The sequence below is a fragment of the Patagioenas fasciata genome, chromosome Z (genome assembly GCF_037038585.1).
Source record: "Patagioenas fasciata isolate bPatFas1 chromosome Z, bPatFas1.hap1, whole genome shotgun sequence".
In the NCBI taxonomy this organism is placed as follows: Eukaryota; Metazoa; Chordata; class Aves; order Columbiformes; family Columbidae; genus Patagioenas; species Patagioenas fasciata.
The window spans coordinates 72,016,577-72,044,270 of record NC_092560.1 but is presented as its reverse complement, the minus strand read 5'-3'; the positions used below and the strand labels follow the sequence as shown (position 1 = coordinate 72,044,270).

The 27,694-nt window shown below is 44.0% G+C and overlaps 1 protein-coding gene across 5 annotated transcripts in view; it reads right to left on the bottom strand.

Annotated features, from left to right (window-relative positions):
- KANK1 (KN motif and ankyrin repeat domains 1) overlaps positions 1–27,694 on the bottom strand; it is a 128,285-nt gene that overhangs the window by 29,878 nt on the left and 70,713 nt on the right. For all 5 annotated transcript variants that reach the window (XM_065860680.2, XM_065860682.2, XM_071802883.1 and 2 more), the window contains one exon: positions 20,690–20,806. In XM_065860680.2, the coding sequence (XP_065716752.1) occupies positions 20,690–20,726 (37 nt within the window). In that variant the 5' untranslated portion in view covers positions 20,727–20,806. The remainder of the gene's footprint in view (positions 1–20,689; positions 20,807–27,694) is intronic.

The following is a 27,694-nucleotide window of genomic DNA, read 5'->3' as shown; positions in this document are numbered from 1 at the left end:
GCTTTGTCCCTGCTCTCACACTGGCCCTCACCCCCTGCAGTCTTCTGATCTCCTTCAGACTTTTTCCCACGCTTTGGATTTCTGACACATTTTTTTCTACTGACTTCCATTTGCTTGCTTCACCAATTCTAACCCAAAATCTGTTTATACTCTTGCCTTTCATCACAGGCTGTGATCTAGTCACTTCACCCAACCCATGTAAATTCAAGTTCCGTCAATTTTACCTGCTCTCCCATTTTTCCCAGTTCCTTCCTGCTGGTCTCGGTCCTTGTCTTCCTAGCCAGCAACATCTCTGATTCTCTCATCACTACACCAGTGAAGTTGGGTAGCTCCTGTACACTGTCCTTGGGCACAACACATAAGTGTTAGATGGGGGAGGGAGGGACAGAGTCTTTGGAAGTCCCAGGACTTAAAAATTAATGCATCTTCGGAAAGCTATTCATAAAACCTCTAAAAAGACATGCAAATCTCATGTTAAGTCATGAGAGTCAAACTGGAACCTCAGATAGATTTTTTTTTCTTCTTCACAGAATGGTATTAAGATTGCTGAAGAGAAACCTATCAAAAATAAATAATAATAAAAATAATCACACTGACATTGAATCCCTCGCTAAACCTCTCCACAACACCTGGAGGCAACTCAAGTGTCTTCACAATTAAATCCTTTTGGTCCTCGGCGTAAGCTGTCTGCACTACCAGGACACAGTTCCTATCTGCCACTATACAAAACTGTGCGTGGAGCTGACTGCCTGTTATTTATCCTTAAAACCACAAAGTGAACACTCCACGTACAAAATCACAGCATTGTGAGGTGATGTCTGGAGACATTTCTTGATACGTTTAGACAAACAAGGATCAGGCATGCAGTCTATCAACAACACAACACAGATGCAGTGTGCATAAGCTGCGCCAATCCTTTGTGCGTTTTGCTGTCTCAGAGAAAGGGCCCAAATGGGTGTGCCTGTTAATCGTGGAACAAAGCAAAATGGATGGACGTTTCCAAGCCGTAAAAATGCTTTTGTTGGTTCCAAAAGAAAAAACATCTAATAAAAACAAAACTAGGAAACACTCAGTAAAAGTGCAGCCCTTCTTCCTTTCAGCCCTTAGGTCCTGGATCAACCATGGATGCCCTTACTCTCTGGCTTTGGTGGGTGAGTACCAAGTGCTACACAAGATTAACCTCAGAGGAAGCTCTATCTATTTGCCCCTCAGCCAGAAAGTGAGCAAGAGAATCCTACCCCATTCACCCCAACACACACAGAAGTATTGTGGCAAATACCAGGCAGCATAAACACTCTTGTTAGGCTTCTTGTCTCATCCTTGGCCAACTGATCTCATGGGCACTGCTCAAATTAGAACTATTCTACAGTCTCTGTAGTAGCTCAGGCAAAGTTTAATCAAGTCACTGTGTTACACTGAGACAGTATGGGCAGACACACAAACACAGACACTTTTGTCTGTGAAAGTGCAGCAGACACTCCTGTTTTCTTCTGAAATGTCACTAAATGCAATGAGATGCAAGCACATCATACTTTCAGGCCAGTACCTGCGAAGTAAAACACTCTCTGCAGCACAGAGGCCTCACTGTGGCACCGTTGCTATTAATGCATTTCTCCAGAAGTATGCAAAGACTTCATTTCCCTCTCCCTGCTGCAGGATAACCACGGGCAGGACACAAGCAGCACTCTTTAGTTCTCGCCTCCTGCCCTGCTGGGACTGGCTCTGTCCAAACATTCCAGCCTTGCCAAATTCTATTAAATTATATCCTATCCAGTGCAGTATGTTAAAATATTGAGTCAGCCATACCCAAGTCCACACTAATGGTGTCTGCTCCCAGACCAGGAGAACTGGAAAAAAACCATGGCATTTACTTGATGTGCTTCAGGACTTCAGAGGGAGAGAAAAGCAGTGAAAATGTGAACAGAGTTTTGGTTCTGCAAACTAGGAAAACTTGACTGTAAATCTATGTTTGAAGGTCCAGGAAGAGCACAGAGAAGCAACTAAAGATGTATTTCTGTACTTGAAAAATACAGACATCACATGTAAAGCCTTCTCTCCCCATCTGGTTATGATACCTCCTCTAAGGCATTTTTATCTTGGATGTGACTGCTATTAAAGAAGCCTTTTCCACTGAAATAATGTTATGCATAACAGTGTCCTTCCAGAGTTATGGCATAAGACAATTCATAAAGAATGCTGCAAAGGAAAATACAGAGGCAATAGCTGACATAAGTGGAGTTTAATCAGTATTCTTACATGCTCAACTTCAGTTTAAACAGTATCTAGGGCAGGAAAAGAGGGGATTAAAAAAAAAAAAAGAAAAAGAGTTCTAACTTTTTGATTCTTTACTGCAACAGAGACAAAACTGATGTTTTTACCCTCTCTTCCCACCCCAAATACTATTGTTCTTTTCTCTTTCTGTTCTTCAGCATATCTAAATGAGTATGGCCCTTGCATTCTGAAAAGAAGCAAAACATATAAGGCTGAGCACCTCTTCAAAAAGAAAAAGCAGAATGAAAGAACTAACAATTTTTCTTTCATGCTCCTTTTCACGTGTTAGGATTTGAGTGTAAGTGAAAAATCAAAACCAAAGAACAAACAACAACAAAAGTCCACCCAAAACACCTGGAAAACAGACCTTGGCTTTGCAGCACACTCATTTGATCAGCTTTCTGTTGGCTAGCAATATACAGAGGATGCCATGAAATTACTAGCTCTCCAACAGTTCAGCCTAGGTCTCCAATATTCTCAAAGGTGTGGACAAAAAAGCCCAAAAGCCAGACAATCGACCTGTCAGATTTTTATTTTATTCCAGCAACTGAGAGGGAAAAACAGAAACAGAAGGTTGTTTCTGCCCTTTGCGACACAGCAGGAGCACCCAGTGTTTTATTTTTCCCTGCGCGGTGAAGCACACAGCGTGGCATGAAGCACGACCCAGCTGCGGAGCTCAGACTGCCCCAGCTGGCTGCTTGTCCCTCAGATGGAGCAGAACCCCCGCAGCACACCAAAGTCCAGCCACGAAGCTGCCCATGGTGATAGCCGGTGCTGGCCCCAGCCACCCCTCCTGCAGAACGCCAGGCTGGATAACCCACGGCAGCTTCTGCAAGCAGCGGCACAATTGCCCAGCACACTACACTACAGCCTAGACCTTCCCCTCTTTTTGGTGGAAAAACAACCAGTAAGTACCACATTGTAAGAAAGGTAATCTGTTTTGCTATTACTCAGCTACAGCTGCTCCTGGAGCAAATGGGATTTAACTCCGGGTGCACCTGAGGCTGCAGGGCATGGGGTACTATAGTCCAAACCAAAATGCCCCAGCCAGAAAGCGATGACTGACCCTGCTACCAACCCCACAGCTACAGATACGGAAGATTCTCCTGTTGCAGAAGAATTCCATTTACTGCATGTTTTACTGAAGAAATAAATCTCCAGTGTAAATGCTTGCTGCAAATTTAATCTCGAAGAAAAACGAGGAACAGAAAAATGGTAAGATTTTTTTATAAGGTTTTTAGATTACTTTTTAAAATTTATGGGCCAATACCTCAGCTGGGGAGCTTACTTTTAAATCTGACATCTAAATACTCAGTACTTTGGGTTTGGGCTGTAATCGAAAAATGGGGGATAGCAACTTCCCTGATAGTAATAACAGAGAAAGGCTGTAGCTCCAACACTATGTAATAAATAGGTTTTTATTTCAAGATGTAGAAGATCCGGCTTAGATATTTGTAGTGGCAAACCTCGCAGAAGTGAATTAAGGACACCACCTTAGGAACATAGCAGCAGCAGCAATGTTGAAGAAAGATGGTTCAGAGGGCTGCTGTGTTTTGGTTGCACTGTGAATGCAAACACTAAGGGACTGGGCTGGATGCTGTACTTACCACACAACATTGGTAAAAGAAGGCATTTTAAGAATGGATCTACTGTATTAATACCGTGCTCTTTCTAGAAGAAGTAGGACCATTAAGGCCATTAAAAGAATCAGGTCTTTCCACTGACTTAACTAGGCTCTTCCATTGACTTCATCAACTCACAGTGAAAACAGTCTCTCAGGCAGTTATGTTCTTCTGAACCTGAAAACTGTTAGTTGCTTAGTATTATACTAGGATTATCATTATAATAATAACATAATAAAAAAAATAATTGTTTAGCATTCGATTAAAAACGGTGAGCCAGCTCTCACCTTGGTATTAGCAATCAGATGGATGCATAGTCTGGATGACCCACTGTCATCAATTCCTAAACCACAGAACCATTTCTTAACCTTGTAAAAGAGACTCTGGCTTTTTTTATTCTTCTCTCTTTGCTGCGTGTTTGCTAACTACATGCTGGCTACTGTTCATAGCTATGAAAACCGCAGCATTTTGTTATCACATAGAAAGTGCTCAGCCTGCTCACGAGCCTGATACTCAAAGGCGGATATATATATAAAACGAACAGGCTTTTTGCTGTTAGGAAGGGGGCTTTCAAGGTCACGTTACCTTTTTTTACACCATTAAAGGTTTTCTTTCACATGGTAAAAAGGAATTACCTACAGAGTTTATATCTGAACGTCATGTAACCACAACTAAAAGTTATTTCTGTGAGCTGAAAGTGGAAACCACCTTTCAAAAAACACACCTCCTAACCCCCTCTGGTCTTTTGAACGTCTTTAACTTTTACATCTAGAATCTCTGAACTGAAAACTTGCAGCTCAAACAGAAGTTCATTTAAAATGTAAAATACAGGCTATAAGAAAGTCATGCAATTAATTAACCCTGAATAAAGGATTAATCTTGTTTATGGGAAATCTGTTGCTGGGGGAGGGGGCAAACACAGCCAGCTCGTCTGAGAATGACATTCAGTATGCCCCCTTACCAAAATTCACAAAGTCCGCTTTATATTTTTGACAACCCTCATTTGAAGCCGATATGAAGTCTCCTTTTCAACTGCTCTCACTTTCTGTGAATAGCCCTAGATCTGGCAGTTCTGTGGTGGGACATCTTGTATGTGCACCACCTCAAGGCCAGGAACCACAGAAACTCGAAACTAAGAAGCTAGTCTGTTTTGCCTCCATCACAGGTTCTGACTCAAAGGTCCCAGGGGAAATCAAGCCACGACTGGAGGGAGCAGTGCATGGGTGGGAAGGGATGTAGTCATTAGCTTATTCTGCTCACTGCCCCACCAGCAGCAAGGAAGAGCAGAGCAGCAACCATGGCTGGGGCTGCTGCTGTTGTCAGCGGCGCTGTGACTTCTGCATAGAGACTACTCTAAAAACAGTGGCCACTTGGGCAAATTGCTGCCAAGTGGCTCTGAGCATGACCAGCATGTCCACCATCAAGCACATGGCAGTCTTAGTTGCATTGCGCTGATGCGTTTCCCAAATCATTCTCTGCAAATGCCACTTTAGCCAAGGAGCCGTGTCAAGAAATGTGACTGAGGAAGAGAGCGCTTGCCTTACATTGAAAGTGAACCCCAGGTGACAGAGGCTTCTTTGGCTCAGCCACAGAAAATGTTGTTCCCTGAAAGGCGCTCATCTCCTTGTAGTGCAGTTGGCCTCCTGCTCTCTCTGGCAGCACCAGAAAGAGCAACGAGGTGTCAACAGTCGTCCTTTACTTCTAGGCTTGAAATGGGGGGCATCTCAGTCCTGTTTGCTTACATTTGAAAACCAGATGCCAACATGGCAAATCCAAACTGGTATGAATTTATTCTTTCCGAGCACCTGATGCCATGTGCATTTTTTTAAATCTTGCAGTAGTTGTCACTTGAGAGCTGCCCTTCATCATTCCCTGAAGCATTTATTTCATTCACTTTCTACTGTGTGCACACTTAGGGCTCCAGGCACATTTATGACAAATGAAGAACATTCAGTTTAAAGATACTTTCCAAATCAGACTAACTCAGGCCTGGAAAAAGAATCTAAGTTATGGCAAACAGTAGATACCAATCACAAGCTCCTCACAGCCTGGGACAAAGCCGTATGATGTGCTCTAGTGAACAGAGTAGGAGAGCAGAGCTGTTTCAGACTACCATAGCCCTCCTTTCTGAAAAGACATCCCAACAGATCTGGGCTAACTGGCTCAGCCAGCGATGCCAATGATTGCACCGTTGGGTCCCAGTGTTGGTAGGGCAGCTTGCTGTCCTCTGCTGCACACAAGAAACGCTGAAGCTTCCCTACCTCCCTTGCCAACCCTTGAAAATGTGGCATATCTGCCCTGCTCTTCCAACAGTACATCATCTGCTGTTACTTTACACCACTTCAGTGTCACAAGAAAAATGACAAAGGAAAAATAATCATAAAGATGAAGGCTTGCATCCATATAGTAGGATGCGCTTCACAAAACCCAAAGGGCTGGCAAAGCAGAAGAGGAGCAAACCCCCCAAATATTTATCTTCTTCCTCACTCATCCAGGTCATATCCCCACTGTCCATGGCAACCAAAGGAGTAATGGATGAAAGCCAGGTGTTTGCCTGAAAATATCTTTTAACACAACTGTGCATCAGTGTTACCTGCTCAAACCCAAGCAAAGAAGGCAGTGTTTGCTTTCTAGCCAAAACCAGCTGAATCACAAAATCAAAATATTTAGATTTATAGTATCATTACCCTTCTGTGCCTATAAATCTCTGAAGAGGTGAGAAGTGGAGAACAGATACATAGGGCTATTGTAACAGGAGTAACCATCAGGAAAGAATCTGGACTCCTGGGATATAAACCTGCCATGGAATATTAAAACTGATTTACAGCTTCAGTTTGGTCTCACTGCTGTGCACAGGGTGGAAAAATGGAAGAATTGTCTTCTGCAAGAATGGTTCTACAAATATTTATGAGTCCTAGAAGGACGTTATTTTGTCACATACTTACCTCCATAGGGAATATGGTTTATGCTGCATAATCAGTATGGTATTTCAAATACCGGGAATTGTTCCCTCCTACCTCTTTTTATATTAATCTAGTACTGATTCCTTGTATGAGATAAGACGTGTGTTGCCTTCCAAACTTCAAAAGCATGGGCAATTTGCATTTTCCAAAAACACCAAAAGCTTTTTCTCTGCACTTAAAATAAGTTCAGACCGGTGAACTGATTTTCTCCAAAAAGTTCAAAAAGTGACGATCAGAGAAAATACAGAAAAGGTCATTATTAGAAATAATTCTTTATGCACGCTCTAAATAGATAAAACCAGTGGCTTATAATTGATAGCCTATGAACAGTATTCAAAATTAGCAACTTGAAGGGTAACAGCTACCCCTTCTGCTGTTGAAATGATGTCTTACAGTAAATAGGTGCAGCGCACCCTTCACTTGAGTGTTCACAACATCCATCTCTCACTAGAAAATCTTCATTTGTTGAAGGAAATAAACTACTCTGTATGTAACAACAAAACCAGGGGCTACCAGAGGTGCGTGAAACAGCAAGTGCGAACTCCCTTCAGATTCAGACGGCAGCACTGGCGAGACAACCCAGCTAATCACGCACTGTTAAAAAACGGAAGAAAATCCCATCCCAACTTAATATCCTATAAGAACAGCAGGGGCTGTTTTCAGCGGTGCTACCCTGGGTGCCCAGCATCCCTTTTCTCAGCACCTCACCTCTCCCCCCGCCCCGTTCAGAGTCCCACTCACCGATCCACCCAGCAGCAGACCCTCGGACCTCGCCGCCTTTGGTTTTTCAGGAAATTAAGTCTGAAGCACACTTTCCTTTGCCTTAAAGGGAGTGCGTATTCCTGACACATCAGCAGGCAGGGAGCCCAGAGGTTGCTACAGAGCATTTATTTATACTCATTTGGAATTTCCTGAGACAGCCCCAGCCCGGCAGCCAGCCCAGCGCTGCGCCAGTGGTTTCCTTCACAGCACGTCAGATGCTGCGTGATGCCTCCAGCTCCCCAAGGGTTAAAATACAGAAAATGGACAGCAGGAGAAAAGGAACTGTACAAAAAAAAAAAACACTACGAAAACAATATTTTTTTCTCTGATGAAGACGGATTTAATTCCCAAGAGGGAATTAAAAGCTCAGGTGACTTCTCTGCCACCCGCTCGCCTTTCTTCCTCAAGCCCTTCATCCCCACCCCCCTCATTTCTCACTCCCACGTGTGGACTGAGAGCACAGAAAGGTTCATTGATATAATTCGGGCAGAACAATTACCTCTGTTGTAACCACCACAATTCTGCCTGTGTTACATTCAATCTTGTTTTGTTTACTCTTCTCAAATGCAACTTATAATTTGAGGGATAAAAATAAAAATGTTTAGTATAAAGTTACAGACCCAGACAGTTGTCTTTTTTTTCTGAAACAGCCAAAATAAAATGAGACAACCTTCCTGCTAGTGCAAGCACTTTCGAAATGATCCACAAACATATTTGATTTTTCTGTACTCAATTTTTTTGTTTCCACATAATCCCAAGTATTCACTCCAAGTCAACTGGTATTGTAGATGCAAAGAAGGTTACTTCTCAGCATCATAAAGAGATCCTCAGAGGCCTCAGCTCCATCTCTCTTAACCTCTGCTTACAACAACAGTTGCTGTAGTACAGCCAAACAAGGACTGCAAAGGTGACTGGGCAAGGAGAGAGGCAAATTTAACAAGGATAATAGTCCTAAGACTTCACAGAACTAAAGCGGAAGAGTTTCATTATACGCCTTCCATCCAGCTTCCCAACAACAGTTACAAGAAAAGAAAAAAAGAAGCGTGAATTGTTGATATAACTTCCAAGATCACTGTAGGTTGGAGGAGTCGTGCTTCAAACAGAAGTGGGATCTGTTGCTGAAATGACAGGAGAGAGGTCCAAGTCCTCCCCAGTGCTTTCAGCTAAAATAGCACAGACTTACAATAAAAGCGTTTCCTGAACATATCTAATGGCTTCAGTGGTATTTAATATGAAGCAAAGTAATATTTAATACTTACAGGCATCAGCTTTTGGACTATAAACTAGATCCTGCCCTCTAGGCAATTTTACATTTATTTCCTTGAACTCCAAGTCAGTGATGCATAGACCATAAAACATGAGCTCCTAAAAAAAGCCTGAGGAAGATCTCTGGATTTGGCCGACTTGTTACATCTATGGACCACAAGTTTGGTTTGGGTTTGGTCTTTGCTCTAACCAGCCCATCCATTAAAAAAAGCAGCTTTCCATAAACAATGCTTTGGGAAAAGCCTCTAACCATGCTTTGAAGTTTCTCCTAGAAGACAGAAAAGCTCTAAGGCAGCTGAAATATGACCAGTACTTTCTGTTCAGGGAAAGAAAAGCAATTCAGCCCTTGAAACACTGGCCAGAGCCTGCAGGCACTGCTTTGTGCTTGCTGCCCTTCAGAGCTGGTCTTCGGACCTGCAGAGCGAGTGACCAGCTGGCTGAGGACAAGCAGTGCACAGCAGCACTGGGTGTTACTGGTGGGCATCTGTAGCTCCATCAGCAGGTTCCTCATACCAGGAAGGGGAAAACATGAAAGTACCCATCTAGTTTTCTGCTATGAACAAAAGTGACATCTGTCATACAGTATGAGAATAGAAGACATGGCTGAAACATCCTTCTCAAGTGTTAGAATCCTGCTCAGAGAAAAAAAATCTCTAAAATCGCATGATTTTATTTTGCTAAAAAAAGACAGCATGATATCCTGTTTAGAGAAGAACAGAATTTAGCAACTCTCTCCACATGCTCCATCTGTTTCTCATTACTCTGTGGTTGAAAGGGCTTGACATCTGAACAAGCCCTGCACCAAGTCACACACCTTCAGTGGACTCTCCCCAAAGCTTGGCCAAACAGGCAGGCTGAAAAAGACCTGACACGAGTGCAAGGAATAAGCCGTAACATGTATCAGCACTTCATCCCTTGTCCAGCAAGTCAAATACGGAGGCATACGTCTGGGTTGGCACCAGTAAAACCTAAAGGCAAAAAGCACACACAGATTTTTTCTCTTGGCCTTTGAGACTGTTATGGTGCCAAATAAACTCATTCAGCTCCTGTTTACAGTAGAAACAAAACTGAGGTCACAGCACAGCTCCCCAGTGACCAAAACCCCTGATTTGGTCTGCAGGAGGGAATGTAAGGTTCAGTGTATGGACAGCCATCCAGATGGTAAATTCTTATCTAAATGGCAGGTTATTTCACACCCCTTTTGAAAACAAAAAGCAGAGAGGGCACAATACATCTGTGAAAGGCAATGAATGAACCACAGCTCTTTGCCTCCAATAGACCGTCTTCTCAGTGCTGGAGTGGCTCTGCTTGGAAAGAACTGAATGATCTACAGCAGTGAGGTCCAGGGGAGCGCAGAGCTTGGCCTGACCCACCACTATTTCGGTGGATTTTGTTTTGGGACGGAGGGGTGACATTGCCGTGGTGGTTTTGTTTTGTTTTCTTTACAGCCTTTCAGAATTTGGCAGCCAGTTTCTACAGAAAGATTTAAAACCCACTAGCTGTTCAGGTCAGACCTAACACTGATCTGGCTTACTCACCTTCTCCCCCCTGGCAGATGCCTCTGGAGGGGCATAAGAAGAAAGTAAACATACAGCAACATTTCTCCTCTCGGATTTCAGAAACCTGTGACTGAGAGACTTCCTGAGCCGGGGTGGCCCAGGATGGGTTTTAAGTCACAGTGTCAAATGTGTATTTTCAGGGTGGCTGTGAGGTATTCAATAACTAGGTTCAAAATGTCAGAGTGCAGCTGATGTGTTAGTACTGTAAGGAGATCTACTGGTCAAGTGCCTGGAGACACAGTTATGGATGATTAATGTGACCTAGTGACTACATAACACAACTTCCATATGAGACTTCACAGGCTACAGTTAGGTCCCTCACTAGTTAGCATCCACCCAGAGAGCAGAGGCAACTGAAAGATGCGCCCCGTTTCATTATTAAGTGTCCACCAGGTCTAACTTCACACAGAACAGCCTTCACCTCCTTGGTATTTTGTATGTCATGAGGTAAGTTGTGATCTCTGCTCCTCTCCCAGTATGACTCCTTGGAAATGTTTTGCTGTGGGAAGAAGCAGACTAATCAAGCCTTCACATTTGCTGCTTTGTGTGTGTGTGTGTGTGTGTGTGTGTGTGTGTGTGTGTGTGTGTGTGTGTGTGAATGGTCAGGCATACTCGCTGTTCTGGGGTGCTAGAACTGAGTGAGCTACCAACCTGGCTTGCAGCTCCCAGCACGGCTTTATGGGCCAGCTTTGCTTTCCCATTTTACAGAGATGAAAAGTGAATGACACTGAATGTGAACACAAGAGAAAGGAAAAATCCATGGCTGTAAAAGAAACACATGCTTTCTAAAATCTGGAAATAACATGTACAGGCTTCTTATGCCACAGACAAGGATGCAAAGTGCACTTCTGCCTGCTGGGAGCTCTAGCGGATGTGTCAGCCCAGAGACTGTCTCCTGGCGCATTTGAAAAATGCAGACTGAGTCATTTGGGGTCAGGTGGAGGATCCTGCCAGTGTGGGAGGTACCAGTGTCCTTCAGCCGTCACCCCCCACCTCCCCAGCTGGGCAGAGGCAGGAGGGAACTCACAGCTTTGCCAGGGAAACTGTACAGGCTACAGTTTCAGGCATCTCTTTCCCTCTTGGATCAAGACTCTGCAATCAAATAACATGGACTTCTAGTGACAATTACTAATCCAGAAATACTGCACTTCTACCCACAGTAACATACTGATGATACAAAAGGCTGGGGCAAGGAAACTGCTACACAGACTGGGGAAAAAAAGCAAGTGCCACAGATAACTAATGGGGATCCATGGGCAAGACTATGCATGTCTATCATTAATAATGTGCTGTGTAGGTGATAAACAGTGTGTGCAGAGCACCACACAGCAGGAAGATCAGAGGAGATGGAAGCTGTAGTGGAACAGGAGATGCTACACTCAGGTTTTGCACAGAGATGTGTCTCCTGTTGCTGTGGTCCTGGCTGTACCAGGTGTCTTGTCCTACAGGAATATGGGATGAGGTGTCCGGCTAAGCCATGCACACGCTTGTGGAGTTGCAGCCTTACAACTTCTCTCTGCAAAGTAATTTTCCCAGAATTGTCACCAGTGCATTTTGCCCAGCACTGAAGGCAGGTGGAGAGGAAGCCTCTGAGTGTTGAAGTCAGAGCAGGAGGCAAGGGAGGGCTGGGAGGGCTGGGTGTCGGGGGGAGGCGCAGGGACTGCACCTGGGGAGACGTCCCTGCATGTATTCAGGGAGAGGAAGCACTGGAGAAATGGGCCCATAGGAATATCAGGGAACAAAAAGGAAACAAGGAGCATCCTCGATGGAGGATACGGTGTCTGAGAGCAGAGGAGGGGAACAGGACTGTAACTAACGATGGCAAGGGAGAACGGTGAAAGTAAAGGGTCATGCACAGCCTTGTGAGCACATTCAAGTACTGGCAAACTGACAAGCTATGTAACATTCCATTTGTCTCCACGTAGAAAAACAGAGGACAGGAGCAGGAGAGAACGATTCTAATTTTTTTTTTTTTTTTCACTTTTATACTTAAGATATGGAAAAAATACCTAAAATTTAAGAATCACAATTTCTGCTGTAGGAAGGCAGAAGAAGGGGAGAAAGAGCTTAGCCATGGACAACTAAGTAAAAAACACTGCTGATCCTTGTAATCCCTTGAAACATGACTGCTCTGATCTTGTCTTTGCGCTTCTGTCATATGCACATTTCAGTCCAATTTTTAAATCACAACCGTGCATTTTATTGTATTTTCTTTCACTGTACCCTTTTTTTTTTGAAAGCTGCACACTTCAGCTTTATCAAGCTGCGTACATGAAGTGTTAAAACTTGACCTGTTTGCTAGGATTAGACCTGAAATTCCAGTAACAGCAGCTAAATTGCACAACTGTTTTCTTTTTATTATTAGACCTTCTGTAACCCATACGACAGTGCTTCAGGCATAGGGGTTGGTTTTGTAAAAAGAGGGTAGGGAAGGGGCTAGGAGTATATCAACAAATGTGCCCCTCAGCAACTCCCGACCAGCCATGTCTGGTTTACATGGGGAGAACAATCTGTTCCCAATTACCAGTTAATTTGATCCTCACCCTAATCTGACCAAACCTCCAAACATAGCTATTAAAAACAGTTTCCACCCCCTCCCTTCATCCTCTCTCTCTTGCTTTTGAGCAAATACTGAAGGGCAATACCGAAATATCACAGACTGGTCCCTGTACGTTGAAGGAAAGCAACATATTGTTATGAAGAAAAAACACATAGGGCTACATTAATTACAAAAATGAGAAGACAGTTACAGAGAACACTCATTACAATGTGAGATAACTTAGGAGGAGAAATGGAGCAAGAAAAGGGATGGGCTGTGAGAGGGGATCACATTCACTACTTCTACAGGGCAGAAGGTTTTTAATCAGGGAAGGATGGACCAAAAGCTCTACCTCTCAGAGCATCTGAGCACGTAGTTTTTCATAGTGTGTGTGAAGTCAGGCGAAGAAAAATCTCAGACTAGCTAATGCAGACTGAGCATATGCTATGAGGAGCCTTAAAGAGGTAGAGAGATGGTGGGGGGGAGCCCTATTTGGGCCCAGCTGGTCTGCTAAGTCCCACACACTGTAAGCTGCATCCCACAGTGGTCAGCCATCACTTTCAGCCAATATGGTAAGTGTGATTTCCTGATGAAATCAGAGGAGGGAATGGGAGAAAGAAAGGGCAGGATAGCCACAGCCACGCTTCTGTCTAGAAGCTCTGAACTGGTCCGATGGGGACATCTTGGCAGGAAGCTACTCTGCCACCAAGGGGAGTAGTGTTTCCAGAGGAAGGAAATGGAGATACAGCAGCAATGCCAACGTGGGCAGCCCCAGCGCTCCCTCGGCCCTTAAAACTGCTGTGAAAACATGATATGGGAAGGGCTGCCCTTCCGTCATCTCTAATCCAAAGCCGTGCAAATGGCACAAAGGCGGGGAGGAGAGAGCTGGCCACCACAAGAAGCTTCCCAAGGACTTCTGCTTCAGCAGTAACCCTTCTGCACGGAACATGTATAAATGCAGGCACTCAGTGTTCACAAACAGAACACAACCAGCTGTAACCAGACTATTTCCATCTGAGCCATTTCCCTGGGGGACCGTATCCTTTCAAAGGGAACAAAATCCTCTCCCATCCCACAGGGAGGAGATTCATATGCATTATTCATAAACTGCTTTCTGCAGGAGAATCTGGGGAGGGAGGGAGGAATACTGTAGAACAGTTTTGAGGAAAATACACTCTTTTGGGTTAAATGGCCACAGTAAGACTTGCTGTGTTATGTACCTTGAGACTGGGGGGAAGGAAGAAGATGGAGTGAGAATAATTTTTCAAGTCTGGAAAAAGCTTTTTCTTGGTGTTTTTCCCATGACACCTGTGTGTCCACTCCCGGTGTTTGCCCCTCACCTGTCCCCACGGGCTGCTCTTTCACACAGGCACCTCTCACCAGACTGCCGCCAGGTCAGTGCAAAGTAGTCACTTCCATCACAAGACCTAAGGGCTTTTATCACTGTTAATCACCTCCAGTTCAGTGAGGTTGCAGGGTACCATAAACAGCAAGCCATGCCTGTTTAGTCCCTGGAGCATTATTGGCTTTAAAAAACAAGGTCAGCACCCTCAGCTGCCTCCAAGGGTGTAGAGGGCATGTGTTTCCACAGGGAACAGCAGCAGGCCACTTGAGAAGGTCCAGGTGCTGCCCATGCAAGTGCATCTCAACAGCTCAGACAAGGAAAGCATGCCTTACTTCATGAGCAAGCCTGCGTCAGAGAGGAGTAAACACAGTCCTCTGTGTAGGTGAGATGTACGAAGCTTCTGGGCAGCTGCAGAAGGTAATCCAGAACAAGACACAACCACACTAATCTCTGAACAAAAGACAAACTAATTAAATCTGTTCTGTTTCTCACAGTGCTTTGTCCTTCTGCAAAGCATCTGGATCTTACATGGCTTTGTGTCTTGGGCCATCTGCGTCCCATCACATCCAATTTACATTTCTAAAGACTGGGTTATCCCTTTCCAGCAGATCCCAAAAATCAAGCCTTAAGGGCATTCTTCCAGCAACAAGTTCTATGTAAAAGAAGATGGACCACCCCTGATCCTCTGTGGTCTAGTAAAGTGCTCTGGTTTGGCCAAATGCAAGTAAACATGTTTTCAAGCTTTCTGTTCCAGCTGCAAATCCACCCTTAGATTACAGAGATCAACTAGCAACTGCAGAAGAAATACATATTAATTCAATTATAAAGTTGGCGTTGGCTGTGAGATCATGTGCTCCATCTCCAGTCATCTGTCCTTAAGGCAGATCTGGCATCAGTGAGTGTACTATAGTATATTGATGGAAATTTTGGTATGCCTTATGATAAAGCTGATGTGAAATCTCTGGAGGCTCATTCACTCTTCACCCCACAGATTTCAGGGTCCCACCCTAGCTTGTTTTTAGATACTGGGCACCACCAGCGTGACTCACTAGATCACTCGTGGGTGAGGCAGGAGCAGGATCCCTGTGACAGTGCTGCATACCGTCCGCCCATCCAGAAAGCATAAGACTACATGGCAGTTCAGCAGGCTCTCCCAACAGCAGGAGTCTTCCACCAGCTGCCAAGCCAAAGCACACCTTTGGTGTGCACTCATCTCCATTAAATCTGATGGTTATCAGATGCAGGCTTGGAGCAGGGAGCATGGTAGCATGGTAGGGGAGCAAGCCCAGGCTTAAATAGCCTCTCATTTCACATCCCTGACTCAACCAAATTACCACTGCTTGCACGGCTGACTTGGTAAAAACACAAACTCACCTGAACCCTGGTCATTTGCATCTGCTAAGCTAAGCAAACTCAATGCATTTAAGGCCGGTAAGCTCAGAGCTGGGGTGTCAGTAGCACTGCAATGATACCTCGGTGACACCCACCGTGCAGGAAAGCATCGGAGAGTGGCTGTCGGCGGGGCTCGTGTGGCTGGCACCGCAATACTCGGGAGTAAAGACTCGATCAAACTGACTGCCACCAAGCAATCAAACACTTCCCATTCATTTATTGACTGAAGGTTTCTAATGAAAACTGGTGGATATTCTGCTAAAATTAGTAATAGTAGAAATGTTGCAGTGCACGGCACTTTCTTCTCAGACTGCGGATCATTAGGCTGGAAATTATGCAACTCAATGCATGTTGCCTAAGATTATACGCATCAGGAAAATCACATCATAGGAGAGACTCCAACTTAAATAATCCAGTGACTGAAAGGAAAGTGTGCTTACAAATGTTTGGTAAGAATTGCTAGGAATCAATGCAGGGGATGTGTATGATAAAAACATTTACTCTAAGCAAACATGTGTTCTAATTATTTGCTTTAATAAAAAGGGTTAATAAGTCAACAGGGGTTTTCATACTCCTTTACAACAGTTGCTTAAGCATTTATATACCAGCAGATGGAAAACACGTTTATTAAACATTTGGTTCTGTGAGTCACACTGACATCAATATCTCAAAAAAAACATTAAGTCAGGCAGCAGCCTTTTGTAATGGCCTCATTCTCTGACTAACTGGCGCACAGTTGTAATTTCACTTAGGGGTCAAGAAAACCACTCAAATCCAATCTAAACAGAAGCCCACAGGGTGCCACCGAGTAACTGTGCATATATAAAATAACCAGAGGGACACCAGGCTGCTGCAGGGGAAAGAGCGGTCCAACGCGGTTTGTATCTGCCACCAAACCACCCGTGGTTTGCTCTGCAGAGCAGAGGAGGGTGCCCAGGTCTGCTGGGGGTGACATCTCCCTGTCCCCAGGAGGCTGAGAGGAGAGCACAAACTGTGTAGGAATGTGAAGGAGGTAAAGCACGCAGCAGAGATAAACACACAGGGAAGCAGTGCAAATGAATCCGTGTAAGACGTAGCACTCCTGTAAGGAGAAGCATGTTAAAAGTGGTATGGGAAGGCACAGAAACACAAATCCTTAAACAAGAGTGAGGAGGAAGGTGCAGACAGAAGGAAGAACAGAAAGAATCAGGGAAACATCAGCCTCCATGTACAGAAAACAAAATGCACTTGCTTTACGGCAAAGTAAAGGGTTTGTGCAACAGCCTTGCTATACTGACCCCTGCAGCCCGCCCTACTCAGGAAAACTGGAAAAGCTTTTCTTCTGTTAAAACGCCTTTTTTATGTCCTTGTTAAAGAGCTGACTGACAAATCTGAGGTCTCTGGATACAGAGCATGAGGTGCTTGGGGAAGTCAAATAAAACAAATGTTTTCATTATGGTTAGAAACAGATACAGTTTTTAATCCTTTATCTTTTAAAAATCAGTCTCCTATGTTTGTTTTGCTGCTTCCTAGTTTTCTACTTCAGAATAAACGGAATGGGACTTGAATTTCACACCACTCATAGCATGTGTTTCGAAAACAAAGTTTCAGCAAATCAAGTATTAGTGAAAGCAATGAAAATCCAGCCAGAAGTATTTCCCAACTGCCCCATAGCTTTTAGGCTCCTAAGTTTTAGGCTTGTGTCTACTGTACTCTTTGTAGCTGACCGGAGGACCTTGCTAGAGATACCACTACACAAATGCTTGCAGAGCCTCATTAAATAGATGATTAATGCATCAGTCCTAGCAAGCACAGAAGCTAACAATTACTGGAAGTTTCACCCAGCGGGTAATGAAGACACTAATACTATTTCAAGAAACAGTTTGTTTTTTTTTTTTTTCCTTGTACTATGCAAAGAGAAATTAATTTGTATCGTGTACCAAAACAAGTCCAGGCTCTCAGTATCTCCCCACGGACACTGGGGTATTTCCCAGCTCCTGCTGTAGCTCCGTGGGCGAGTGCGTGACGTGCTCTGGACTTCGGCTGCACCCCTTAGCCCAGCTGCACCCCTTAACCCTGCTGAGCTTACTGGCTGAGCAGTAGCCGCACATGCTACTGGGGCAGGCTTGAAAACAGCAGCACCCAACTGATAAAGGAAATTTTGCTGCAAGCACCAATTTATCACTAGTTGTCAGAGAGACTTCAGCTATTTTCAGCAAAACTGTGACAGAGCCTAGTCCAAAGTCAATACCAAGTCTCTGAACCAGCTTCCAAAATGTATGAACAAATAACTTTGCAGCTAACAGAAATACAGTTCACTCTAAGACCGCTGTGCAATGATACCAGGAAAAGAGTGATAAAACTTTAAGTCAGCAGCAAACAAAACTATTGACAAACAGTACTTCAATCTAAATCACAGTCTCTGTTATCATCCGCCACATTTAAAGTTCATGTCTTTACCGAGATACGCAGGAGACACAGAAATTTATGATAGATGCTTCCACAATAAAGTAATCACTTGCTTTGTAGCTCATCTCACATACACACTCACTGAAAATATTTACAGCAAATATAATTCCCATAAACATATTTTTTAAAGTATCTCTATACAAATGCAAAGTAGCTTGATCCTTTCCTGGAAACAAGTTCCAAATTCAAGCATTCCTCTACAGATTTTATCTGCAGTAGCATTAGTCCATATAGGCTTGTACACTGAAAAAATTCACCGAATGGCACACAGGCATAATCATTTAACAGTGTAAGTACTCACATTCTCGAGCTAACCAAAGCAAACCACTGCTCCTTAGTCACCTTGTACTTGAATGCAGCTGAACATGTGGTCAGACTTGCCAAAATACTCAAGTAACAAACGCAGCTTAGAAGTCCATAACAAGTCTTTCTAGTTCTTTTTCCTGTTGCTGATAGATTCAGAGTGTGCATAAAACACCACCCCTGAAATTTGTCTTTCCACTCTTAGAGCTCCATGCAATTAAGAAACTTGCTTCAATACCTCCAACGCCCAAATCAGTTCCTGCTCATCCGAAGGCATTCTCTCCCAGGCAGCACAGCAGGATAACAAATCACAGGTATTTGCAGCCCAATACTCTGTCCATTATGAACTGCTGAGGTTTTGGAGACACGGGCATACATAGCTGCATGTTAGAACGCCAGCCTCAAGGGTTTGCAAAGCCAACAAGTCCTGACAGTCTCTGCAAAATGTTTTCCAATTTAGTTCTGAATTAAATACTTGCAATTCATTACAGCGTCTTTCTACCAGTAAGGGAACAAACAGCTTCTACCCTGCAAGAAGCCTTGTTTGCATAACAATCCTGAAACTAAAACTTCGTCTTCGATTAACTCATCCCCAGTACAAGCATTTAGCTTCTTTTAGACTTACACATCAGCCTACCAACTTTTCCAACAGACAGTTGTACTGGGGGGGGTGGGGGCAGAAAGGAAATTAGTAAACCAATCAGTAACACTCCATGCACAATTTTTCTTTCCTTGTAAGCAGAGGGAATTGTTCTGCATGACTTAAGTTAAAAGCATATTACTAAAAAAAGTCAAGTTATGTGGGGGGTTTAGGCAGTAAACAGCTATAGTTAAGTCACACAGAAGAGGTTTTGAAGTCTGCCTCCTCAAAAGGATTGCAAAAGAGTATAGTTTCTTCCTCAGAGAATATATTTATAATTGTATAAAAATGGGGGAGGGGAACACAGAAAATATCCTTTTTCTGTGGTCTCAGGATTTAACAGCATTGATGAATTTAACTTCAAATCATCAACAAATAATACTGACTCAAATGTCTTCATGTAACTTCCACTAGCCTTTAAAAAATACTTCTTGTTTTGCATAAATTGCAGATGACGACACTCCATATTTCTGATTTCCTGCACACAAAATGCTTTAATCCCTTGCACTAATTAGAACAATTCTACACTGAGCATAGCAAGTAATTTAGGCTCTGTTTCTGTACCAGAACATACTTTCAAAGGAGGTCAGTGCTAAAATCCACCAGATAAGCCATTTCTCCGTATGTGTATGTCATGATCTAGCCAGTAGCATTTGAACATGACTGCACGAGCTTTGGGGGGCAGGAGGAAACTGTAATTTCTGTTCACATGAACAGCAAAAAGGTATTTAATCTTCCTTCCCATGATATTCAGAGTGCTCCCAGCAACCCCCGCCTTCAGTGACAAATCCACTTCCCATCATACCTACATTACGAGATCGCAAAAGAGCACTCCCAAGTTCCTGCCATGCACTTGAAATTTTCCATATAATCCCACTGTAGCAGCCTCAGCTTTACTGGGCTAAAGCTATGTTTGTGCAGTGATCGGGAGGATGGGAAAATATTGACACAACCGCAGGAGGAACGCTGCTGTTGTGCATTTATCAAGCATTCTGCAATCTCTGCCCCCTCCTGACCCACCAGTCATCCTCAGCAACCTTTGAACATGGCAAGTGATCTATCCCAAACCAAAACAGACATCTCGGGAGCTTCTTAAAATAATGAAAAAGTGAACTGGACATTTCCCTCCTAATGTTGCTTGGGAAATGCTTTTACGTTTTGATGAGAAGCCAGAAACAAAAATCAGCCTGATCAGTAAGGGTGACCACGAAGGGATGGGGATTCAATGCGTAAGAGCTGGTGAATCTCCTAAGTTAATTACAGACACAGGTTAACAATCATGGGACGTTTTGGAGCAAACCCCTAGGCCAGTGCAGGTCCATGAAAGCAGACAGCTCTGCATCCTGAACGACTGGGTGCCCGCCAGCCTTTACATCTTCGCAAACAACTTTCCACACTTTAAATATTAAAAAGGTTATTTGGGTTGGTGGGGGAACAGACAGGAAATTAGTTTTCAGTATTTAGTTTTAACTACTGCGACTTCACTTTTCTTCTACTTCCACAATTTAAGAAAAAAGTGTTGCTTTTTTGTTTTTTTAAATAATAATCCAAGGTGGGAAGAGCGTTCCCGATGAGTTACCTGTAGCACTGCCGTTAGCACTTGCTGCGTAGGCCATGTTTGTTCAGTGACACATCCAGAGCTAGGCTGTTAGGTGTCATGCAAATGCCATGCATCAAGTCCAACCAGACATGCAACCTGAAACAGACAAGAAAAAGGCAGTTAAAAACCTACAGTTTCAAGAGTCACGTAGGTTAAGTATTAGGCATTTATGAGTGTTTAGTCTTATCTTCAGTGCAAACTTCACTCTAGCGGCAACTTATTTTCCTCTTAATCGGCAGCCTAGCTATCACAAAACCCACAGCTCTCCTGGCATCGGAAGGTGAATTGCGGCTCTCTGATAATCTCTAAGGAGGACCACTGCTCTGGATCTGTCCTCGGCAAGGATGCAACCAGCTGAATGTGCAATTTGCCTTGGATTTTTTGGTCTGCCTTGAGCTTTTTTGCAGATTGTCCCTAGCCTCCCTTGTATCACAGCAGCTTCCTCACATTTGCTAGCACCTGTGTAAGCTTTAAACTACCCAAAGGTTAAGATTTTTAGGTGAAGAGCACCTACAGAAGAGCTGTACCAGTGAGCTAGGGGACCAGTTGCAATTTCCGAGCTCAGATGTGTCCCCGGGGAGGCGAGGACAGAAGGACCCACAGCGGACGCAGCCAAAGCCACCGGGTGCATCCCCACCGCCCCACAAACCCGGCAGCTGCTGCCTGGAACCTGTGTCAGGGAACAAAGCCATCACAGACCCTGGGCTGGGACGTGCATGGCTGACCATGAGACCATCCCCTGCAGGTACCACCAGTGACAGGTTTTCTGAGCGTCAGGTTTTCTTTCAACCCACATGTGGCAGATTCGACCGAGAAGCAGCTCCCAGCTGACCCTCAGGCTGGGGGTACAGGAAAAGGGTGCTGTCACCTCCAAGCGAGAGGCAGAAGCAAAACCAGCAGCAGTTTTGTGCCCAGCTGTCTGGCTTTGCAAAGCCAGTCTTGCCTGGTCTGCCACGGGGCTCCAGCTCCTCCTTCCCTGCCCACCATGGGGGCAGCCTGACCACAGCCCTCATCCTCAGAGCAACAGATTTGACTGCTCTGGGGCTGCAGAGACACCTCCTCTTGGCTCTGCTTCAAGTTTTCTACCATCCAAACAGCATTTTATTTTGTTGACTCAAATAGGTGGAGCTTAGGTGTACGAAGAACACCCTGCTTCACCGACCCCAGTCTGACGCACGCTGACAGCTGCTCAACAAACCAGTCACATTTTTCCAATTATATTTTATTTGGCTCTGACAGTACGTGTGTGGAAGTATTTAAAAGCTAAGAAGATTAGCAAAGGAAAAGAAAATCCAGAAATGAATTAATGCAAGCACAATGTGAATCTGAGTCAAAGGTTTACCAACTGATAGAGCAGCAGTCTCTTAAAAGTGACACCGCTCCATCACAATGGGTTAATACAGCTTAGTTTTCCCCTTCAAGGAACACAAGCACAAATCACTCCATTTTTAGTACAATCCTGACATCAGTTTTCCAAGAATGCAGAAAGACCTCCATTGCAACTCCTCCTCCCCAAGCTCTGCTGTATACTCTTAAATTTATGACCCATTGCTGAAAGGAGGGCAGGACATGAAGCTATCATGAAGACTGTACAAGCAAACGTCGACAAACAGCAAAATAAAGCAGATATCCAGCACAGACTATGACGCAAAGAGGCCCATCACAAGATTCTAGGCATAACAATAATGATCAGATTTCTGAAACAATGAAGCATGGTGAAATAAAAATAGAAAAGCATGTTGCTGGCTGAGTTTGCAGCCAGGACTGAAGCTTGAAATCTGCGAGCTTTTAGGAAAATATTAACTACTTCCTTTCAAAGGCAGAAATACTAAAATATCATTCCCATCAGGATATAAAGTCATGCTTTAAGTTCAAAAAAGGCAACTTTTACCGAGTCACAATGAATGCTTACTGAAAATCTTTATCCGTCCCCATGTTAAGTTTCTCAGGACAGCCGGTGCCCCAGGGCAGGCCGCACTCAGCTGGACATCAGACGCTCCCACCAGTGCACCCAAGGGTAAACAGGGCTGAATTCATTCACCTGCCTCTAATTTGTTCTGCAGAGCTCTGTGCTTCTCACTAGCACGAGGTGTCCTTGCCTGCTTTCACTAGATACATTTACAGTACGCTGCTGAAGCAGAAGGCTTGCATCACCTAACCAACAAAGCACAGTAAAATACCCACACTGTCTCAGATAGCCCTCGCCTTACCAGGCAACTCATGTTCTGCAGATCTGCAGCTTCCTATCCCACTAGAAGCGCAGAGAGCTCAAGGGAGCCGGCTCAGGAAAATAAAAGCCAGAGTCCTCCAGGGTCCTGTCTCAGCACTTGTGCAGAGGTGGATGTAAGCGAGCTCCCTGAGCTAACGCTGCTCACAGTAACGCTTGGACAAGAGGATGGGTATGGACACATGGACGGGAGCGTGCCTCGTGGAAAACCCACGTCTTTTAGGTGCAGTACCAAACGAGAGCAGCTCAACCGCAGAAGTGAGCCCTGGCTTACAACCCATGCTATGGCATGCCTGGAAACTCATAACAGGTTTAGAAGTAAAATCTGGTAAGCTTCATCCCGTCAGTTTGAAAAACATTAGTCACCATCACAGGCCGGCATGGGAAGAGCTTCCCAATGATGAGAAACAAATGCAGTTGAGGTAGGATTGACATAAAATTAATAAGACATTGCTGAAAGTAAGAACAGGGCCTCAGGTCTACATTTTATTGTGGCTTAGAGAGATGTAATTGACCTGGTACAAACTCCCTTCTGGGTACACTTCTCAAAGTGGTGCAGGCCTAAGTACCTCCACTGAGAAACAAACTCATCTTTAGTTAAACCAAACATGCTTCTGAGCTTAAGTGAGGATTAATAAAATAATTTAGGAAGCAAATTCCATCTAACAGGGAAAAAAAAAAAAAAGATAAAAACATGGAGTATCATAATATGCTACAGAGGTAAGTGGAAGAAATTAAATTTTTTATTTATTTATATTTAAGATTAAATGTAACTGCAATTGACAGCCTGCCTTTTAAACAGCTGTCGAAGTATGGAAAAATTCTGATCTATCTCAGTAGACTCCTGGATGAAGGCGATTTACACCGCTTTGAGACACAGCATCGGGAACTGAATTTCTGAAACTACACCAGCATGTGCATGGACCATTTTTAGAAGGGTATTGATTGTTGTTCTCCAGCAACACACACCCCAATCGCTGCACTTCAACAGAAGTATCTTGTGTGGGCAAGGCACAAGACAGCACTGGAGACCATCTGAAATAAACAGAGGAGGAAAACAGCCTGCTCCACACTGAAGCACGTTCTCCAGTACAGACACCTTACAAAAGAAAATTGGTAGAGGAGCTTATATATTTCATTCCTAACTCTTCAACTTTCTGCCCATGTGTTTTTACATGCTCACTCCATGCCTGCCTGTGAACACCGTGATCTGCAGACCCCAGGGCAAATGCAAAGCAAGCACAGACTAGCTATATGAAGCGTTATTGCTCAGCGAAGCAGTTGTTCAAAGTGTTTTGAATTAGATATTCAAACTCTCTTCTGCCCTGAGGTTCAATAGCAGAAACCTTAAACACACATGATCCTCAGTTTCTACAAACTGTCACGACACCCGAGCTTTTACAGGTTTTTCCAGAATGGTGATTCTTGAGACAGAACACAAAGCCTATGTCCTAATCCTGTCCTAGTCACAAGGGACAAGAACCTTGCTCCTTCTTAGTCTTGCATCCTGTCAGTTCACCTACACCCACGCCAGTACTTCTGCACCAGCAATATCTTGGTAAATACACATCTGTTCTGGCATCCACGCAGAAGAGCTGCAGACAGAAGATACACCAACCTTGTAGAAGATCCAGGCTCCCACTTTGGCCTGATATGTGCGAGAGATGGTTAAGACAGAAAACAGTTGAGGTTTGATCTAGGAGCAGTTCTAGAATGACATGTTGGCAACACAGTAATGAAAAGAGAAACTGAACTCAGCTCTTAACCTGGAAAAGCAATCATGAAAGTTCTCCTGTCCAGGGGCTGCAGTCATGTGTGGGAAACGGTGATGCACAAATGCTTGTGGGATTCAAGATAGGCCTTGGCTTCCCAGACAATGGGGCTTCAGGCTAAGTAGATATGCATATAGCTTTTTTTCTCATGGCACACACAGACTGTTAAGAGTAAACAGTCACATCAACCACTCAACACAAGCTCCAGATCTGCAGATATCTTGAACCACTCACAGGGTGAGTGTGGCTGAGACACTAAGATGCTGCTTTGCAAGATCTGGACCAAAAGCACGAGCACTGTGGGGCAGAGCTGTGCAGGATTCAAAGGTACTGGCTCCCAGTTGTTCAGATGGATGCGGTCAGAGGATGGTCCCGTGGGGGAAACCAGCTCTGCAGTGCTGTCCAGTAAGCGCAAGGGTGATGAAATAGGCCTCGGACAGAGGGTTTTGACAGAACAAGTCTACCCACGAGATGCAATACTCGAGGAAGAACTGGTACACTTTGCCACACATGTGGGTCATCCCATCAGTAAAACTCGCCCAGTTTCATTCGGCAAGACACTGACAACATTTGCAAAGAAGAGCCAAGACACATGCAAAATGCATCTAGGCTCAAGGATGGCAGTTCTTCTAGTTGGAAGAAGAAATTGGCATTGGAAATCCTTCCTCCTGCTTAGCCACAGGGCCCAGCACTTCCCAAACCTGTGCATCTCTGCAGGAAATGGGAATGTCTGCAACCTAATTCATAGCCTCAACTAAATATGCCAGGTGCAATTTAAATGAAGCAAGGGCTGAAGTCAGCAGCAGCAAAATAGAAAGTGTGTGGGGAGTTGATCTGTGGTTGGTATCTACTCTGGGAGAATGACTGTGCATCTCACTGATATGTTCTTTTCAGTCTTATCCTTACTGTAGTTGTGTTCTTATCCATATATTTATCAAAACAGGTGGCCAATAAACAGGCAACATTCGTAAGGAAGATTTTATTAAAAAAAAATACTTAAAGTTAAAAAACAGGTAAGAATGCAGGTATATGAGGATGTTTTTCAGGTCAGATGCAGAGCAATCAACTTTAAGATAAGGGTAAACTGTGAATAATTTTCAGTTTCACTTAATTATTTAATCATGTAACAATTCACCCATTTACATACTTTATAGAGCTAATGTCTTTTTAATGTTGTATCCAAATCACAAGCAAAACTATTTAAATTCAGTTGCTGCTGCTAACTGAACAAACTACATCACTAGCATAGGTGTTTGCCTAGGCCACCCTAAAGCGCCAAACTAAAAATTCCCTGGGATCAGTGTTTCCTGCAGCCTCTCTCACGCAGCTGTCTGTTGTGGTTCAGCACCTGCCATCAAGACAGATGATACTGAGATGATTCTCACTATATGCAATATGACAAGTAATTTATTTTGGACTATATCTAAGCCAACAACCAAAAAAAGAGTCATCTCTCACAATTGTATGCTTTTTTTCTGCAGGATCTGCAGTATGATGGGAGCAGAAGAAGCCTTGTAAATCCTTTCAACAGGCAAGTTAATTAACAACATATGGCTATGGTCAGCATGAATTTACCTGCCTACCTTCCTCACTCCTTCCACTTAAGGCATTGGCCTGTAAAATGTCTCTTTACAGCAGAGCTCCAGGCAAAAGCTGAGCTAAGCTCTGTTAAGAGGAGAATGATGGCTCAGAAACTCTGGGACCTGAGTCAGCAAACCAGAGAACAGTCAGAGTGCTCCTAGCCAGGGCATACGCTTCCCTTCTGCCACAAAACCAAAACCAATCAAACCCGACCCTGAGCTTCGTTGCTTTTGAACCACAGACTCCCAATTACTGCAATGCCAGGCTTTATTTCTCAGGTTATGTTGGAATTAACCATTAGTCACTTTCATGGGTATGTCCTAAACTGTCTTCCCCTTGCCCAAGCAGAACAACATTAAACTCTCTGCCTGCCTTGTTATTTCTTCAAGCAGAGAGTAAATGTACAGCCTTCAGTAACATAAGGGTTTGAGGGGTTTTCTTCAGCATACTTGAAAATGGTCCCCTCCTAATATCACCCTCTACAAAGCTTTTGCTTCATTCTCCCATGTCACCTGTTGCATAGGAGCTAGGCTTTACTGGGCTGCTTTTGGTACAGAAAACGCCTCAGAAAATTGACATACATGAGAATCTTTCAATCCTTCTAGCTACCCTAAATAACCCAGTGATTTTCTGAATTTCCTCCAGTATTGCTCTGTCACTTTGGCCAGCAGTGACAGCAATGCTCTACTATCTGCTGTTGGGTTTTAGTTTCCTTTCATATGGAGTTATCCCAAGTAGGTCTGGAGGATCCAGAAAAGAAATCAGCTGTTCTACACAAGACACTCATTAACTTGCCGGTACCAAGTAACAGAGGTTGGATTTCAAAATACCACCCAACAGACACAAACATAACAAGCATCCTGTGGAGCCAGACAAATAGTCCACATAGATGATCTTGTTTTCAATACTGGCAACAAGAGATACTATTTAAGGACAGTACATGTGCCTGATTATGAGTTACAGTCCGTGCTTCTCTGCTCTCCCAGCACCAACAATTGCTGTATTGGGAATGTCTGAAGGCATATCCTTACCATGTCATTTCAATATCCACCTAAGTCACCTGTGAGTTCAAGTAGGCCCTTTCTGACCCTTCTGATGCCACCTGCCTCTGCTGCCTCCTAGGGCAGGAAGTCCCAGGCTGCCAATATCCAATGCATACCTTTTTTCTTGTTTTAAACTGATGTCCTACAAATTTTACTGAGTGCCACCAAATTTTTGCATTGCAGGACTTGGCGAACATCAGTGCAGCTTCAGTTTATCACACACCGTTTGTGATTTTATAAGCCCCAATCTTCTCTCCCAGGTCATAAGGCAACTCCATCCCCAGATCATTTTACTTGCCCTAATTTGAACCCTTTCACGTATACTCACCATATGAAGGCCCTCATAATGAATAACATCTTA